This window comes from Schistosoma mansoni, chromosome 2 (assembly GCF_000237925.1).
Source record: "Schistosoma mansoni strain Puerto Rico chromosome 2, complete genome".
NCBI lineage: Eukaryota > Metazoa > Platyhelminthes > Trematoda > Strigeidida > Schistosomatidae > Schistosoma > Schistosoma mansoni.
Genome location: NC_031496.1, coordinates 7,704,382 through 7,724,744, shown reverse-complemented (window position 1 = coordinate 7,724,744; position 20,363 = coordinate 7,704,382). Strand labels below are relative to the sequence as shown.

Below are 20,363 nucleotides of genomic sequence, written 5' to 3'. Positions count from 1 at the left end.
TTCCAAGTTTCTGGACTTATTAAAGTAATATCAGAAGCAGTATCAAGCTGAAGTCGAATACAGTGTTTATTAATATTCAAGGTTACGTACTTTCTCTGGCGGCACCTTCGAGCTTTATTATGCGATACCAATATTCTTTTCGTTAATGTCGCGGACCTGTATTTCTTGAAGTAAGGTTTTGCACAATGTCGTTTATAGTTTCTTTTACTGCAGCTGGTTTCTATATGGCCCTTTCGATGACACTTACTACAACAATGTTCTTTATGCGGGCAAAACCTCTTATAGTGCCAGCCTCCACATGCCCAGCATGGAAATGATGGTTTGTCGCCGTTATTACGATAATTACATGTGCTGGAACCTTGCAAGGATTTTCTCTTGACTGCATTGACATTATGGAAATAGTTGCTGTTTTCTACCATTGAGGTATCATGCTTCAAGTTCACTAACCTTTGGCACTCGGTAGTAACTTCTTGTAGAGTTACGTTTGGACACTGTTCCATTTTACTTAGAATTCTAGTTCTGATGTCGGGATCTTCTGAAGACTGTAAGCTGCATACGAAAACAAGACATTTGAATTGGTCTTCTGTCATTGCTGATAGTTTAAAGCGCTCACATTCACGATTTACTATGCTAGCATGTTGCACCCAATCATCGTTGCCAGCTTTTACTATCTTCAAGCACTGATACCGAATATTGAACAAGGAAGACTGTTCACCGAAAATTTGCGATAAAATTTTAACTGTTTCTTCGAATGAAATGTCTCTTGGGTTCTTGGGCAGAATGTAATTAGTGTATCGTTCATGCTCAATGGTCCCCAGCTTTCGTAGTAGCACCCTGATCTTGGCAGCATCATCAAACGTTTCTAGGTCAACATTAAATACATCTTCATATTTCTTGTACCAAGATTCGAATGTTACACCAGCCAAACCATCAAAATGAAATTCATGAATGGAATCAATGACATAATCAGCATGCGATTTAGCAGAAGCATCTGTAAGTCCATTCTTGTTCAGGTTCATTTGCTGGGTCAGCGTTTCAAGTATGCGAATCTGGAACTGCTCAAAACGTTTTTCATGGCGCTCAAGAAAAGCTTCAAATTGGTCAAAGGTAATAGACATCTTGATAAGCTAACCCCGTCGCCAGTTGTTATGTCTCGTACGTTGAACGCTTTATTCAGATCTTAAGCTATTCGGATAACCCCAGGCTAGCACTACTCAGCGACTTGAAGACCAGAGAGAAGACACGAGTAACAGAGAAACGCTTTACTACAAGGTTCGTTTTTGTACAGAAAATCGTAGGTATTTATAGATGTTTGCTTAAGTTAAATCAACATCCTAATTCAGCCAATCCACTTAACGACATATATTGCTACTGACCAATGGTAGCATGCCACGTTGGAACTCCAGAATGTTCTGTCGTACTCTGATTGGTTGGGGCTCTTTTTGAGCCTCTGGAGGCTCTGCTGGGGTTCTCTGGAAGCCGACTTAACACAGCATAAAGTATTTCAACATGTTTACGTTTCTTATTTCTTCGTTGCTCCTGATGATAAACATTCAGTGATCGCCAGTTGGATGTCAGCAGTTCAGTCAATCGACATATGAATAATGTATATTTTTTTTGCTGCATGTTCCCAGCAAACACGACATCTCTGATTAGGCCTTTTGTAACTTTTACAGCGAAAGGTTGTACAGTTTTCAGAAACGCACCGGAATAGGTTGTGTGCTTAATAGCCATAATTATGTATTGAAACAAACAATATTAGATAACTTGTTGAAATATATAGATGACGGGAAACAGGTAGCCCAGATGTTTAAGCAGGCCGCCCAATTAGTCTTTTGTTAGTAAAACCAAATTATCAATGAAACATAACTAAATAGTTGTGTAGTGTAATTAATAAGTAATCAGAAACTCACCTTATTTAGCACAGCACAATTTCGACCGGTAAGGTATGATATGATTAAAAATTCGAAATTTTTTATTAGAGTCATACTAAAATATTTTTAAATCAAAGTAGAGCTAAAACCTAATCATCAAATAGATCACTGTGGAATGCAGTAGTCTAATTGAATTTAATATGCGAACTAGTAAATGCCAGAATTGTCCAATATGTACTTTTGTAGTCGCGAATGGATCAGTATTCAAGCCAAGAGAGAAAGCAGTAAGTATATTTAAAATGGTTGTTTTTAAAGAATTGGAATTTGGCACACAAAATGTATAAACTAGTCACCATTACATTACAAACATCACAATCTCCTAGTTCAATCCACTGAGGTACAAATCAGTAATATAAAGACAGATGATTCGAAATATATTCAACTCAAGTTTTTCTTAAATTGCTTGATACATTGTGGTGTTTATATGAACCAATGATTCTTTTGTACTTGATGATTGCTTGATTTCGAATTTCAAATACAATACATTCATTCGTGTTCATCTAGTACTTTTTGATTAAATTGCGTTATTTCTGGGATTCCTAGTTTATACTATAATTCAAATAATTCAAATGCCCTGGTACAGCCAAGAGTGAGGATAGTAGGCTCTCCCTCTCGATATGCTCTCACATGGCCACGCGTATATAGCCTAGGCCAGGAAAGTCCTACTGACTGACTTCTCGCACCATGGGTGTTGTTTACAAAATTGAGAAGACGAAAAGCCAATGTCCGGCGCTTTAACAGGGTTGGTAGACACGGAGGGTCCACCTAGGGGAGTTGGGAAACCCTGATTCCAAACCAATGGTGCACATGTGGTGGCTCCAGTATCCTGAGGGAAAAAGTGGCGTATGAATCAATCGTTGGTCACCGGCTACCATGGAACTGCATCTCCTCACGATACTCCACTGCCTTGTGGATCAGACCTTTAGGTTCAAGGCTCTGGGTGTAGCCCTCTAAGAAAACCACCTGCTTCAGTTTCGGCACGTGTGTAGTATCACAGCCCTCACACAATTCAAATGAGATTTGTGAGGCGCATATATATCTGATGCCTCTTTGTACCAACATTTATGTGTTCAAATAAATAAATTATCACATTCATCTTGCTTTGCAATTAGAAGTTCAGTCACTAATCTCTTAAAGAAATCAATTAACAGATAGGAAACAACTATGATAAGAGAAACCACAACATACTGATAATCATTAACATTTAAATGCAAAATTAGCTCTCAATTTAGTTGGTTTAAAGAGTTCAACTTCATTTTAAAAAAAGCTTACATGAAAGTAGATAATAAATTTTTAAATACATAACTATGTAGCACGTGTTATTTTGACGTTCACTTGGGAGCAGGAGCGATCTGAAACAACAACACAATAGTCAGGACCTCTGAAGTGAAAACATGGCGTACTGGCACAATAGATATATATTTGAAATTGAAAGACGCGCTTCAAGTACAAAAAGGGAAACTTACTACAAAATAGTTTTACTCATTATTCTACAGGTTCAGATCGCGTCGGGCTTGTTCTTCTTCTTCCAGTGCATCTACTCCTTGTTGTCCTGTAATAATAAAAACAAACTCACATTAGTAACGTCATATGTGATGATTATGTTACAAATTACTGGTTAGCGTTTTTTAGCGAGTTGGTTTTCTACGGTATAGGGTCGCTAACCCCATGCCCAACCCTCCTCCTTTACCCAGGCTTGGGACCGGCAGTAGCCTCCAGAGAAGCTACAGGCGGAGTTACCGTTAAAAAAATAATCTCACTTAAATAAAATATTCACAACGACAGCTTTTTTTTATACATTTTTAATATAAAATAAAACAAAATTCGATCATAAAAGTTTATTATTGATTTGATCTGGCTTAATTATTTGATCTTTGATTACATTGAATTGGTATTTACTCTTTTATCTATAAGCATGTTCAGTAATATGGCACCATTATTATTATTATTATTATTATTATTATTAAGATAAGTAAGGACCGATTACTTAGTTAATCCTGTTAATGACGATTAAAAATGACGGAGAGAGAGAGAGAAAACAGAATTCTTGATCAACTCCTATATAAATAATCATTATATCATCATATTAGAATAGTAATATTAACCATTAACCATGAAGCCATTATGTATATTATGTTTACTTATTTCATTAAGTAAGTAGTTGTTCATTCATTCATGAAATTTTTTAATCATTCCTCAGTATTCTATGTGAATAGTATAATGGAAGATTCTATACACCAACTACAACTTCAAAAGGTCAGTCAAATCAATGAAACTTATCTAATTGAATATTTAAGAAGGTTGAAATATTTATGATCTTTGTTGTATAAGACGTAAGCTAAAAGATTGTAACCTTCTTTATGGTATATATTAAGATGGTATTCTTGAATTAGATAGACAGTTTCTTTAATTAATGTCCATGACAACATTTAATTTAATGTACAGTTCAGTGTACAAATCAGTTTATGGGTTAATGAATAGGTCATACATATTTAGTTATGAGATCACCTTATCAATTCGTGAGAAGAAATATAGCTTATTGCTTAAAGTTCTTGAATGTCAATTTAGAATAACGTACACTAACTTGTCAGGGTCGTATTATGGTTATGTTAAAATGTGTTTAGCTGCTCAGGTGGAGAATCCAATTATTTTATTTCCACCTACATCAAGTTTGTATTTTGTCCACCTATCTGTAGGACCTAATTAGTTTCATCATTATCTTATTATATTTAATAGACTCATTAACTTACTGTTTTATTTAGCTTCAAAATAAGAGCAATAAATTATAAGCTAATTAAAGGTTCTAACTTGACATAAATCTAATTAATTACCTTTACACTTTAATGTAGAACTCATGGAGGACAAAAAATTCAGATCTTAGACTTTTACGTTTTTTAGTGAATAAAAGTCTTCAGAAAGGAGGATTTATCTTCAAAAGACAATGGTAAACCTTAAAATGGGGAAAAATGAAATAATAGTGTGTTATATCTTGTGGCCTGTGTGTCCTGTTAATGTATAACGTGATAATACCGCCAATTAGAGAGCAGCGAATTATCGATCGGACCACTGACACACGAAACCCGTATGAATAGTCTACAGTACTTATCGGTCCTGCTTCCCGCTTAGCCTAGCCAGTTAAGTCCAGAACACCAATCTCAGCCTGTGACATGTGAATCATTTATTTCAAGCATACTGGGTCTATAAACCAACCAGACAGACCACATCGTACCATAAAATAAGAAACAACATTTGTACAAGATTTAGCCAAATGTGGCTGTGAATAAGGGAGATATTAGTTGATAGACAGGGCATAACTCAAGAATGTTACATCATATAATGATAGTTCATAGGTCAAAACAAAGCTCATAATAAGAGGGACATGAATATGAATAGTTCAGTTATCTACCAATTATACGATAAAAATATACGCATGGTATTGGTTCATAAATGAATCCCAAAAGTTACCATTCATTATTCTTATCAGGATATAACAAGTGTAAAGTGTTGTTCAGAACAATCTAATCTGATAATTTCTATCAGTCTCCTGAAACCATAAAATACGAACAAAGGTATTATTATATAGAATGATGAAGCCTAGTAAGCCCTTCTGGAGAAGAGTGCTACATCGGAGCACGGCACAACTACCGGGGCGGGATAGCTGTTTCTGCACTGCTTACGCAGAACCATTACATAACTCTCACAACCCATTTTTTTGTCTTTTTGTTTTTGCTTGGGCAGACTCATTTTTATTTTACCACCTTTTTGAACCCACAGTAATTATGCAATGACTCTATGTAGCATTCGTAATCGTCCTCGGGTATTGGTAGAGTGGTTGATTAGGCAGATCTCCACCACCCGGGTCACCGCTCACGTTAGATCATGGAAACAGTCCCATGATCTAGGAAGCACGACGAGGACGTATGAGTCGAACTTTGCCTACCAAAGGTATTATAGATGAAAAAAAAACAACAGATTTAAAGATATATTTCATATGAGAGGGGTTAGAAATATAAACAAACATTGAGTACATCGATGTTAACTCGGAGTTGTGTTCCACCAACTTTTTTTTCATTCTATTCAATTTGTTCTTTATCATTGCTCTTTTGGAAAACAGCATCGTAAAAGAGGAAGTCAACCGAATATTTTTCGTAAGTAATCCTGTCACTAAATCAATCAATATAATATTGCTTTGTTTTCTTCAGTTAGCAATAAAATGTATATTTATTGAAATATATTCGTATTTGACTTTCCAATATATGACGTACAACCTATTTCTCTTCTTATTGTCGATTTAATTAAATCAAATTTTCATAGTTGAAATCATTAGTCAATTGAAGCTAGACCACCATGGAAAACCTGGAAGCACTGGACGACTGTTTCGTCCTATTATGGGACTCCTCAGTAGTGCACATACACAATCCCGCCTCGCGAGATTCGAATCCAGGACCTACCAGTCTCGCGCCAGAACACTTAACCGATAGACCACTAGGCCGCCATCCAACGGTGTTAATGTCTAACTTCAACTGATCCACGAAGTTTGAGCAACCGTTCACAAATTGTCTTCAGTGAGGTAATATCTCAACAACAGACGTGGTTGAACTCCACTGGTCCATGGTGGTCCAGCTTCAACTGACTCGTGATTTCAACTATGAAAATACTGAAATCTCCACAAAACCCCTTCTGATCTAAATCAATTTTGTTCAGAGTGTTTCTTTAGAACATTAATTGGCATATTCAATTCAAAAGTCTCAAAAAGAACGAAGTACAGTAACAACTTTCAAAATACTATCACACTGAAAATCATACTGATTGAATCTATCCAATTGAATACACATAGAGGTGAAAACAGATATATTTGAGTTCCAAACAAATTTTAAGTACTCATTAAAAATATAAGCATATATATTCATTTAAAATGTTGTGTAGTTGAGGACAATCGATACGAAATCCTAAGACCTAGATTTTGTGCTAGTCGGCACTCGTCAACAAGTTATACCTGTAATTTTGAATAATTGATTGTTACGGCATGGTCAGATTCCTCCTGACTAATTCCAATCAACTAACACTGAAATATCAAGTCACTTAAACTGATGGTCATATTGAGACTTGATCGACAGGATTTGGTTAACATTTAGGACTAGACAAACATTATATTTATCACTATTCAGTGATTCATCAATGTATATATTTAGTAGTCCTAGTTTGGATGGTAATCTTCGTGTTGATATGATAGTATAACAATTGGTATTGAATATTATTATTTGAATAGTAAGAAACCTATAAATGAAATTGACCGAATTCCGCGAGGCGAGATCATGGATGCGCACTGCTGAGGAGTCTCACAATAGGACAGAACGGCCGTCCAGTGCTTCCAGGTTTTCCTTGGTGGTCTAGCTTCAATTGACTCATGCTTTCAATTATGAAAGGATAACTTTCCTGTCGATATTTCATAAAGTTATTTTTTTAAACATCAAGTGAGCTCTAAATGTTTTTTTCCCCTGTGCTTTCTTTAAAAGATGAGGTTGTTTAGGACTTGATTAGCTGTCCAAATAATACTTAGTATCTTGAACAGACCCTCTAATAACATTTGAGCGTTGATAATTATGTATATATGAATTAGTGTTTGCAATAGCATGAATTAAGTGTAACTTTGCACAGTTCGTTATTCCTAGTGTATTGTACTTACAAATTAATTTGATTGTGATAATGAGCCAAGTTTACTAATGTCAGCTAAGACTCAATTTGGATTATTTAAAAAAAAGTTTATTCATGAAAATTCTTGTTCGCAAATATTAGGTGACTCAAAGAAAAAACGAGCGCTTTGTGTTCAAAACTTTACATATTATGTTGACTTATTCTCTACCAATAATGAATTGAATTCATTTGATATTCCTATGTTTAAAAGGCAGTGTTATCAACAAATATTTTTGTAATTTTGATAGTTGAGATCATGAATCAATTGAAGCTAGACCACCATGGAAAACTTGGAAGCACTGGAAGGCCGTTTCGTCCTATTATGGGACTCCTCAGCAGTGCGTATCCACGATCCCGCCTCGTGAGATTCGAACCTAAGACCTATCAGTTTCGCGTGCGAGCGCTTAACCACTAGAACACTGAGCCGGCTGGCATCCAACGGTGTTAATGTCTAACTTCAATATCTTTGTATTAGCTACATCTAAAGGTCTTAATGAGCATCCTCAATTTCAGAATAAAATGTACCAGTTAGCTAATTAAATTAAATCCAGAAGAAAAGCTTTAAAATTCTTCAAAATAAGAAAGCTTAAGAATAACAGTAAAGCAATTAGTCTCTTTTATAAATTTCGATAGAGCAATGAGAAGATGGAGTTGATCTGAAAAATGTGATGTATTTGCGCTATACATCTCGAACAATTCGGTCTCACATATATTTGTCAAGGCATTGAATATGAAAATTAACAAAGGTCAATTAAATGAAGCTTCAAGTAAACAAGGTGATAAAGGGGAGAGAAAAGTTGTTAACATCATATAGAAGGAATAAGAAATTGTCGCATTACCCTAGGCCATAAAATGACTTAATGATTACCAGGGTATTCACAATTAATTGATCACTGGATGGTGATCAATATCATGTGTGTCCGATCCCTCTTAGTGCAGATGCTACCACGGTAAACTCAGAGTTACGACAAATTGTTTTTGTACACATAAGGGGGGTTTAAACTTACGAATGGCCAAGGCTTCAATAAACCTGAGAATCTATCCTTAACAATTTTCATACAACGTTTGAAGAGCTGTATTGATGTCCAATTTGTGCCGCGTTTCAACTATGTGTTTTGCTATCGATGAACATGGTTTTCCACTTCCCACATTGATCGGATCATTCGACATTAACTGGTTTTGAAGCCATCTAGGAACATATTCCATAACACTTGATTTCACTGTTTTATTATTCCTCCCTATGTATGTGTGTTTGCACAAACACGTAAATTGGTAAATGCGATGGGATGTGATACAATCATTTGTGCTTTGTCTAAGTCTATTTGGAATCATGGGCTTGGACTTTCCAATCACAACCGGTTTAGCAACATATTAGGTTTTCTCGATGGCAGTTCTCAATCTCTGTCTTAAAAGCATACTATTGGATTCACCTCTATATGTTAGATAGATGTGAACCTTTTTCTTAGGAACCGAATAAATATTATATTTACATCATTTTCTCCGTCAATTTCAGAATGCATTACTTGTAAAAGTGGTACGGGAAAAGTTTTAAATATGATTTTAAGTCCATCAACTAACGAGTCGATCAGTAAGACAATTGAAACACTTTGTATGGAAACAGGTCCATTTAGTACTTCCGTAAGTAATAATTAACTTTTTACAACATTTAATTAATTGTAGGCATAAATGTATCTTTCAAAATTAGAACAATATCTTAAAGTGAACAATTTTGTTTTCAATCAGATCTTAATCAGACTTTACCCTAATATTACTTACTTACGCCTGTTAGCCCCAATCGAGCATAGGCCGCCGACCAGCATTCTCCAACACACTCTGTACTGGGCCTTCCTTTCTAGTTCTATCCAGTTCTTGTTCATTCTTCTCATATCTGTCTCCATTTTTTGGCGTAATGTGTTCTTTGGTCTTCCTCTCTTTCTTTGGCCTTCAGGATTCCATCTGAGTGCCTGCCTTGTGACGCAGTTGGCTGCTCTCCTCAATGTGTATCCTAACCACTAACAGCGCTTCTTCCTGATTTCTTCCTCCACTGGAATCTGGTTTGTTCTCTCCCACAGTAGGTTGCTGTTGATAGTGTTTGGCCAACGGATCCGAAGTATTTTGCGTAGACAACTGTTAATAAACACCTGTATCTTCTGTATGATGGTTTTCGCAGTTCTCCACGTCTCCGCCCCATACAGTAGAACTGTTTTGACATTTGTATTGAAAACTCTGATGGTGGTGTTGATTGACAATTGTTTTGAGTTCCAGATGTTCTTCAATTGTAAACATGCTGCTCTTACTTTGCCGATCTACGCCTTCACATTTGCATCAGGTCCACCGTGTTCATCAATGATGCTGCCCATATATATATATATATATTTACAGCATTTACAATACCAAGCCGTTGATCATTGGTCATAATTTATAACGCTTATCAACTTTACTCACACTGAAACTTAAACTGTAGAACAATCATGTTAGAGAGACCGCTTAACCGCGGTAATAAATACATAAGATTATTATTCATCGTTTTAATCATGTAAAAGGATTTTAGGTTGATATATTAAAAAGGTTAAGGGTAAACACCCGTGATCAGTTCATATCTAAGATTAAGTGTTATCAAAGCGCTAAATCAAGTGGGTATATACTAAGATAGCTTCTTAAATTACATTTTTTCCTTAATATTAGTTACAGTTAAATTCACTTAATATTTTTTGTTTGAATCTTCCCATTGATGTTTTGGACTGCAGTCTCTGATTGGCATATGTGCATACTGTGCGTATTGCCTCGATATAGCCTTAATTCACAAGCATTGTAAGCAAAGGTACTGGGTTCGAGTCCCAGAGTAAACATCAACTCTTAGATGCAGGTACATCAAGCTGACGAGTCCCAAATAGGACGAAACGCCCATCCTGGATTCCACTACTAGCCACTATCCATCTTTGCTTAGTTACAGTCAGATAGAAAGTTTTTATTGTTTTTTTCTTTCTTATTTCCATGTTCTTATTTACAGTGTAGAATGTTTGCAAGTGAACTTTCATCACAAGTCTTCTATCTTTTCCGTCATATAGTACCACAAAAGTGGTGTGCTGTAAGTTAATATAGTATATCTTTAAGTAAAATGTCAATCCTTCTTCTATGGTTTTAATGTATTAAATGACCAGTTGATAATATTGTTTGGACAATGAAAAGTAAGTGATATTTGTACGACAATGATAAAATTAGCATTGAGATAGAATTTTAGTTGACACAGAATACTAAGTAAGTGACCTTCAAATTATCGAACGTATGATTAATTAGATTTCTAGAAACTGAAGAATTCTCTAATTAGATGAGATCAGATAATAATCAATAATCTTTTCTATTCATCTGGTTGGTGTTTAGTTATTCAACAACTGGCTCATGAAAAAATAAATAGTTTTCTAATGCATACTTAAATGTTAGTTTGGTAATCCAGTTAGTTGCTTTTGTATCCACTTTCTCACTGGTAATTTGAATTCCATCTCAATTTTGGGGTTCCTTTTACATAAATGAAAATAGATCTCATACATAAGTGTATGAATAAATATTGCGACTTTCAACTTTTTATAAGTTTGCTTAGTGTTATGTAAACTTAATCAGTCATCAAGAAAGTGTGAAGGATATGTGAATCGTAGATTAACTTCTCAGTAAATGTACATTATATTGGAAGTGGATAAGACATAGATTAAGGAAATCACCAATGTGCATCACGATGCAATCCCTAACTTGGAATCCTGAAGGGAAGAGGAAAAGAGGAAGGTCAAAGAACACATTACATCGGGAAATAGAAGCAGATATGACAAGGATGTATAGAAACTGGAAAGAACTGGAAAGGATTGTTGAGGACAGGGTTGGATGGAGAATGTTGGTGGGCGGCCTATGCTCCTCCACTAGGGGTAACAGGCGTAAGTAAAATTAACATGTACATTATACCTTTGTGTCTATTAATTGAAGAAATTTATAACACTTAACAATGTATAAACCAAAATTAACTTTCTGTTAGTTCCACATTTTAATCTGATGTTGATCACTTCAAAATCAATATCATAATCATGAAACTAAATGTGATTAAAAATGAATGAGTATATCTGTCACAGTTTCACTTTTCTTCTCAAAGAGTTGTAACTTAATAAAGCTTGTTTATCAAAGTGAATATGATTACATTTTAGTGAACAAGATCACAAGTGGGGACAATCGAATGTATTTAAGCATAAAATTACAGAATATCTCACTAAAATCTGACAACCATACAGTAAACAGTTAATTTGCAAAATAACAATCAATTGTCTCAATCTTGACCCTTTCTTATGCAAATATCAGTCCATAGTCTCTGATTTCATTTTTCATGCATTTTCATACCAATTGCGTTTCGTTTCCGTTCTTTCGTTATCGATCTTCTACTGAAATACATTTAATGCCCGACCATCGTCATATACTGCTTATGTGGATATAAGTAGACTACACCACAATATGACGAAGATAATTCACTCGATGTTCTGAAGTTGAACACATTATAAAAATGATTTATACTTTACATCATAGATTGAATTGAACTAAACAACCATTGAAGACTTAGGAGCATTAAACATATGTTTTGTCCTAATGTTATACTCCTTTGCACTATACATACACTATTTTACCAGGGTTTCAACTCAGAAAATTCAAATCTCTCAATGAGTGATTGATAGCCAACATGATACAAGTGTTTTTCAACTCATCTATAGGTTGTATAAGTGAATCTTAATAATACAATCTTTATTAATGGAGTGACATTTTACGATTGGTATAAGCTGCATTTCTTTTGTACGTTAATAAATTTCTTGTCTATCACTTGGGTAACAAAACTTCTAATTTTTTATTCAATACCAAACGAACTTAGTTAAATTTACAATGGATCCAGTGAGTTAATTGACATGAAGTGTATTCGATCATACCAGAAAGAGAGATAGCATGAATCCACTTAATGTTTTACTTAGATTCTGATCGAAAAATAAACACATACACATAAAATAAATGGATTTTGTTTTTATTTATCGAACATTGCACTTACACTAATAATCTAAGTAAATTACCTCCCCCCAGAAACACAGTTTCAACTTAAAAAATATGAGTTGTAAACTAATTATTTTATTACAGTTCCTCGGTTTCTGCTATTATCCACCTATTGTACCTGGTAAGTTTATACAATTTTATGTTGTATTTAAACAATCTATTAATTTGCTGTAATTTCTGTGTATACTCATCATAAGTATGATGCTATAATATAAGAAGTTATATCATGATCAGAAGGGGGTTTTGTGATTTTAGTAATTTTTTTATATGGTTGAGATCATGATTCAATTGAAGCTAGACCACCATCGAAAATCTGGAAGCACTGGACGGTCGTTTCGTCCTATTGTGGAACTCCTCAGCAGTGCGCATCCACGATCCCGCACATAAAAATCGAACCAAAGATCACTAGATCACTGAGCCGGCCGGCATCCGACGTTGTTAACGTCTAACTTCAACCGATCTGTGAATGATTGTGCAACCATTCACCCATTGTCTGAGATAGATACCTGTTTCTATCCGACACAGATTGGAATCCACTGGTCACGACATTAACACCTTTGGATACCGGTTCAGTGGTCTAGAGGTTAGGCACTCACACGCGAGACCATGGGCGGGAAGGTGGATGCGCACTGTTTAGGAGTCCCATACTGGAATGTAAAGGCCTTCATGTGCTCTCAGGTTTTCCATGGTGGTGTAGCTTAGATCGATTCATGAATTTAACTATTAAAATTACTACTGTAGTGCCGTGCTTCAATAATAGTTCACCTCGATAACCGTTATTATACCAATCTTAACGGTGTATAAAATCAGAAGGCAAAAGGAAGCGGTAACTACATTTTTATTGATGAATCATGCAGACCAGAAAGCTGTGGGCACATGAGCAAGTGTAAGCGAGAGAAACATAAACGACATGCATTGGAGATGGCTGGTAAGCCAACTCGCTATGAGCATGCATTACTCAACATTTATAATCAGACAAAGATGAATGACAGACATATTATGAATAGGATACGAAGGGTACACATATACGCTCATATAAAAATATAGTCAAGGTTAATAAGCGAATGATTAACAAGATCAAAATATGACTCATAATATATGGGTGAATTGGTTTGGCCAGTAGTTAGAATAAAGTATATGGGCTTAACATATAAACTGATACTACACTACGATCTCTACAAACCCCGTTCTGATCTATTTGAATTATCCAATCAGCACCTTTATAAGCTGTGACCGTGCTTCTTTCATTTTGACTGAGTAGTTGAAACATTTATTCCATCATAGACTGCCCCTATTTGACACCCTTACACAAGTTTATCAATCGTGTCTTCAGGTATTTGTAAGGGTTTTTATTATCCCCTCATTGATATCCGAGACTTTGTTTGACCAGTGTTCTTCAGAGTATGTACATAGTCGTTGCTTTCCTTAGTATTCCCCATAAATACTAGTTTTAGTACATTTCTGAACATATTATAGGCGCAAATGGGTATAATTGAACAAGTTCATTACAATAAAATCAAGTGAATTACGTCGTGATGAACTTCAAAATAGTATCAAGCTGGTCAACACACAAAACATATTCTACGAGATAGATTCATCAAATGTAGTACTGAGTATCAACAAATGGAAACTATAAACCTTTAAAAATTCTTAAATCTCACATTTTTTAACACCATTTTTTATCATAAATTGACTAACGATATTTTCTACCCTGTTTACATACTATCAGTTTGTAGATGTTGTGTCAATACTGGGAAACTGATAAAATCAATGTTATTGTCAAAACCTTTCCTATCAGAGTTATATAATAACACATTAACTATATGTGATAAATTACCTAAATTATCTATCGTAGTGAGTTTACTTTACATTGTGTTCTTTTTAATGAAAGATTCTTATTTATAAATCAACGAATTGATTGAATTAATTCAAATATTTATCTAATGTGCTTAAACATACATAGTTTTTTGGTTTAAGGCCCCCAAATGCCCTGGTACGTCTGAGAGTGGGAAGAAGTCGCTCTCCCTCTCGATATGCTCTCACATGGCCACGCGAATATATAGCCTCTGCCACAAAAGCCCTACTCGCTGCCTTCTCATGACAGGGGTGTTGTTTACGAAACTGAGAAGACGAAAAGCGAATGTCCGGCGCCTTAACAGGGTTAGTGGACACATAAAGTTCCCCTAGAGGAGTTGGAAAACCCTGATTCTAAACCAATGGTGCACATGTGGTGGCTCCAGTATCCTGAGGGAAAAAGTGGCGTATGAATCAATCGTTGGTCACCGGCTGCCATGGAACTGCATCTCCTCACGATGCTCCACTGCCTTGTAGATTGGATCGTTAGGTCAAAGGCTCCGGATGTGGCCTCCTAGGAAAACCACCTGCTTCAGTTTGGGCACCTGGGCAGTATCACAACCCTCACACAAATCAAACGAGGTTTGTGTGGCGCATAAACATCTGGTACCCCCTTAAACCAATATTATGTGTCTAAACAGAATAAGTAAATGTTGGTCTAAGCGATATATATAACTCTTTAGGAAAAAGATGATTAAACATTTACATTATACATTAAAGTTCCATCTACTTAGTCGAAGTCATTTCTTTCAGCATTCAAACCTGTATTATTCTGGAATATATTCTTTGTTATTGATGTCTCACGTTATATCTTTTCTGTTATAAATTGCCACTAATGATATGTCACCAAATAATATAAATTGCCCAAATATTACGTATTGCGATAGGACTACACGAAATTCTACCGATTGACCAAATTCAGATATCCTGGTTCGACCCCAATACTGTTCCCCAACTCCAATAAATCAGAACACAGCCGTTAAATGAGAATTGTTTATGGGGTCAGCAGCAGAACAAAAGTGGTTTACAGACAAGGCATATCTATACAGTTAAGATGACTATTAACAGTAACCAATGGAAAGGAAGGACACGTAAAGGTTATAATTAGGACAACTCAAAATTGACCAATAGGAAAACGACACGTGAAAGTCATGGTTAGGACAACTGTAAATAATGACCAATAGAAAATAACATGCGAAATATGTGAAGAGTCTGAAAACATACGACTTTACTTTCGAGATAATTTTGGGATATTCCTGTGAATATCCTAACATTTTCTGATTAGCGTTTTTTTAGCGAGTTAGTTTTCTACTGGATGAGGACGCTAACCCTATGTCCAACCCTTCTCTTTTATTCGGGCTTGGGAAGGGCCACAGGCGGAGTTCTCACATTGTACATCCAAATGATAATTATCGTTTTTAGATAAAATGATTTTCCATTGTATTATAATTATTCAATTAAATTTATTGTGTTATTTTATTTTAGTGCAATTCACTTCTACATGATATTTTCATGGCTATAACCTTAAGCTTCAAGGAACAATTTGTAGTTTATCGACTCTGTAAGGTAATAACACTAATAATAATCATACGTTAAGTTAATATTTTATATGAAGTTACTTAATTGATTGCTCAGTGGTCTATCGGTTAAGTGCTCTGGCGCGACACTGGTAGGTCCTGGGTTCGAATCTCGCGAGGCGGGATCATGGATGCACACTGCTGAAGAGTCCCACGAGAGGACGAGTTGGCCATCCAGTGCTTCCAGGTTTTCGATGGTGGTCTAGCTTCAATTGACTCATGATCTCAACTCTATATAATTGTAATTTCATTGATACTATCTAACACATAGGAGATTTTTCTTCTCATTGATGATTATACCTATAAATGCATACATTTACTAACAATCTTCAAAGTACTTATCAATGGACAAGATAATATTTGAAATAATGGTCACGTTTGATTCTAGAGAAATGTAGATCCCAATTACCCTTTATGTGAAATGTAGGTCATTATGATACTGATTTCGTGTATTAGAATGTGTAATCCGCTTGTTTAGAATTGTCTTCAGGCCTGATGCTAAAATACAAGAAACAATTAAGACTGCTAATAAACTACACCAAATACGTGAGATGTTTCTTAGTTATAATTTAAATGAACACAGTAGAAAATCAAACTGGAATCAACCATAGGAAAGTTCATTTAGGAAGTATCTACGGTTGAAAGAAAGTTAGGGGCGACCAAACCAAAACATAGCATCAGTGCTTGAAGTCACTAACTTCTAGTCTGAGCCATGTTGGTAGAGCAGACTACCTGGTTGGGGTCCACGTGACTATCGTAACCAATGGTCGAAGACTCTGGATGACATGGCTCAGAATCAATCACAACGGCGTAGGTGTATACACTCTTTGTCTTCCCCTAAACAGTGAGATTAAAATTACTTTATACCTTTATTTCTACGAACTACTTCTTTCTTCCTGTATTATATCGTTACACACTTTCTTTTATACATTACTACCATTGAAGTGACTACTTCTGGGAATTTGGTGTTCATCTTGTTGTGCTAATGAGGTGTGTCAATGTGGATCGATGCATAAATGTGCCTGGTCCTACGTTGTAACTGACTGGATGATTCTTCATGCACACAATTAAAACTGAAAATATACAATTGTTAAAAACTAGCGATACATAAAATAATTAAAGTAGTAAGGCTACTACAAGACTAATCATGTTTAAACAACACTATATTAAAAGTTGAATACCAAATGTGTTAAGAAGACGCATACCTTTTTTATAAAGCAATGACATTTCAGTAAACAAAACTGTGAGAGTAATAGGTGTATTTGGTACGGAAATAAGCTTGTGTCAAAAACATTACTCTTTACTCAGCTTACAAATCCGAAATAATAATAAAGATAAAACAAGACAGATACATATATACTAAGATGCATCCATACATCTCTGTTAAAATCGTATATCCTAATAATCATGAAAAACATCACAACATAATTCAATAGGATAAGGAGTGTTAAATTTACTGACCATACTGATACAAACAAAAATAAATCACACAGAAGCTTGATATGAATCACTAAAAAGTCATTAGATGAAGTCAATTAAAGGGATTTACTGTGAATTTCAAAATTATTAGTGATGATGATTTGTGGAGATTGTAATATTTTCACAGTTCAGAACACTAACCGATCTTAGCTCAATGTTGAAGAGTTGCATACTAAGACGAAACGGTCATCTAATGCTTCCAAGTTTTCAATGGTGATCTAACTAGGATCAATTTTTGAATTTAAATATTGACAAAAAGAGAATATATGACAACCAAAGTAAGTTATTTAGGTCCTGTAATAATAATGACAATTAGAAACTATATACTAACAATGGTAGATATTAAATTCATCAATCTATTGACCGGATTGAAAAGTGTTCATCTAAACTATTCTGAAAATTTTAAAAGTGGTAACATCACAGTGAGCGCATACTCAGGTGAGGAGTTGTTTCGTAAATTGTGAAAACCATACATTAAATACATTATTTGCAAATCTTCTAACATTTGTCTCAAAAATCATCGTTACTTCATTGCTATTACAATTACTATCCGTCTACATTCCTGTTCTCTTCAGTTCAATCTTCTCAACCTTCTGCTGGCAGGTATTTCACTTCCGATAGTGTTACATACTACTTATGTCAACAGATATAAGTAGCATACATCACAATATTTATCAACTTGAAAATTTCTCTTTAGATTTAGTTATAAATTAATTCATCAAAATTGATCTAACAACTAGTCAGTAATCTACAAAATAGACTCAATCTAAATGGATTACATAAAATCCCCTGATTATTGGTAACCTTGGATCAAATACCTTTTCGATTAATTTTTATCAGTTCAGAGAATTTAATGATTATTAAATTATTCTAAACTACATCATATTCTTCCGCTTCTTCTCTTTATATGTCGTATAGAATGCTGGATTTTGCCGAAAAATTTCAAAACTTCTGTATGAATATTAGTTGCTATACAACAAACACTTATGTTTCATGATGCTGATGAATTTATTCGTACAAATTAAATATACTATTAGAATGTTCAAATTCTTTGGTTTATTATTAGAAGGGGGTTCTGTGGAGATTTTAGCAATTTTATATAGTTGAAATCGTGAGTCACTTGGAGTGGATGAGCACTGCTGAGGAGTCCTACAATAGGATGAAACGGCCGTCCAGTGCTTCCAGGTTTTCCATGTTGGTCCAGCACTCAATTTCGTGGATTGGTTGAAGTTAGACACCAACACCGTTGGATGCCGGCTCAGTGGTCTAGCGGTTAAGCGTTCGTGAGCGAAACTGATAGGTTCTGGGTTCGAATCTCGTGAGGCGAGATTGTGGATACGCACTGCTGAGGAGTCCCAAAACAAGATGAAACGACCGTTCAGTGCTTCTAGGATTTCTATGGTGGTCTAGCTTCAACTGACTCATGATCTCAACTATTAAAATTGATACAATATTATTGGAATAAATAAATTAAAAATATATTAGATTGTAAAGAGCCGTTGGATTGTTCCTTTGATAAAACGAATGTTTAGAAGCAGTTGAGAAATATAAATGGTGAAGGTATGCAATATATTTCAAATTATTATCATCAAAAAGATACTTTATCACTATAGATAACATTTTTCATGATTAATGGATAACATTACCAAAGAGTTAGGGATAATTAGAATGAAATTTAAAGCAATTAGTCCCTTTGATAAATTTCGATAGAGTAATAAGAAGACGAAGATGATCAGTACTATGTGACATATTAGCTCAATACATTTCGAACAGTCCGATCACACATATACTTGTTAAGAACATTTATATATAAAAATAAAAGGTCAACTAGACTGGGAATGGGGGTTTAGAGTAGACAAGGATAATAATGATAAAAATCACTCTGGATAATAAGTATATATTACCAGGGTAGGTTTAAGGAGAGAACAAACTGTTTTTGAATACACAATTATCAATCTACACTTCGTGCTAATTAAAACTAACGCATAAAATATATCAGTAACACTGTGGCACTCAGGTTGGAAATTTGTATCATCTAGCTCACGGTTAATTGATCACTGAGTACTGATCAATTTTATGTCCAGTTCATCCTTATTGTTGATCGAAGCCTGTTGATCAATTTGAATTGTGTTTACTAGTTTAAGTGATTGAACAACGCATAAACTATGTTTTGGTGTTAGTTAGTTAGTTCGAGGTCATCAGTAAGAAACACTTATTGGCCCAGCTTTTGCGCTTATTTGCACTCATCGGCAAGGTATGGTTACAATCCTGAAACGACTAATGTTTCCAGTATGGCTTTCAGTTCTACAGGAGGTCCATTAATAGGTAAGTAACTTAGCAGTGTCGTCTTGGACTCTGAAATTGGACGGCGAAGGTTCGAATTCCATTCTGAGCACTAGTTCGACTAAGACTGTAAGTATACCTTTCGGATAAATGTCGAAAAGCCCGAAACTTAGGTTTGACGTTTTCTGCTGACTATCTTCAACTACCCAACGTCATCTCGTCTCTTAGCAAGGATTGTTGGTACATGTACTTCGTAGGAATAACAATAATTTCTGTTCAATGTGATATTGAGGAGTCACTAGATAGTCAGTTAGTCTTTAGAGATCGATCATAAGGTTAAAATTTATCATTTATTTATAAACGTTATATAATAACTAACTTTACTTGACTAGGATCTTGTAAACAAAAAGATGTATAAGTGTGTTTTTACTTGTCAACTTTCATTTATTATGTATTGAAATAAATCACTAAA

General features: G+C 35.0%; 1 protein-coding gene and 1 non-coding gene across 2 annotated transcripts; one reads left to right on the top strand and one right to left on the bottom strand.

Moving 5' to 3' along the window:
• Nucleotides 1–3,996: 3,996 nt before the first annotated feature.
• Nucleotides 3,997–4,090, bottom strand: Smp_sma-mir-2a-2.1.1. The gene has a single exon (XR_001974582.1). It is a non-coding gene (microRNA).
• Nucleotides 4,091–10,644: 6,554 nt separating this feature from the next.
• Smp_137700 (hypothetical protein) lies at nucleotides 10,645–18,574 on the top strand (the record flags this gene model as incomplete). Its single annotated transcript, XM_018795538.1, has 5 exons — nucleotides 10,645–10,717; nucleotides 12,783–12,819; nucleotides 14,429–14,553; nucleotides 16,039–16,119; nucleotides 18,528–18,574. 5 exons carry the CDS (start codon nucleotides 10,645–10,647, stop codon nucleotides 18,572–18,574), a joined length of 363 nt encoding a protein of 120 aa, XP_018649841.1.
• Between the last annotated feature and the right edge of the window lie 1,789 nt (nucleotides 18,575–20,363).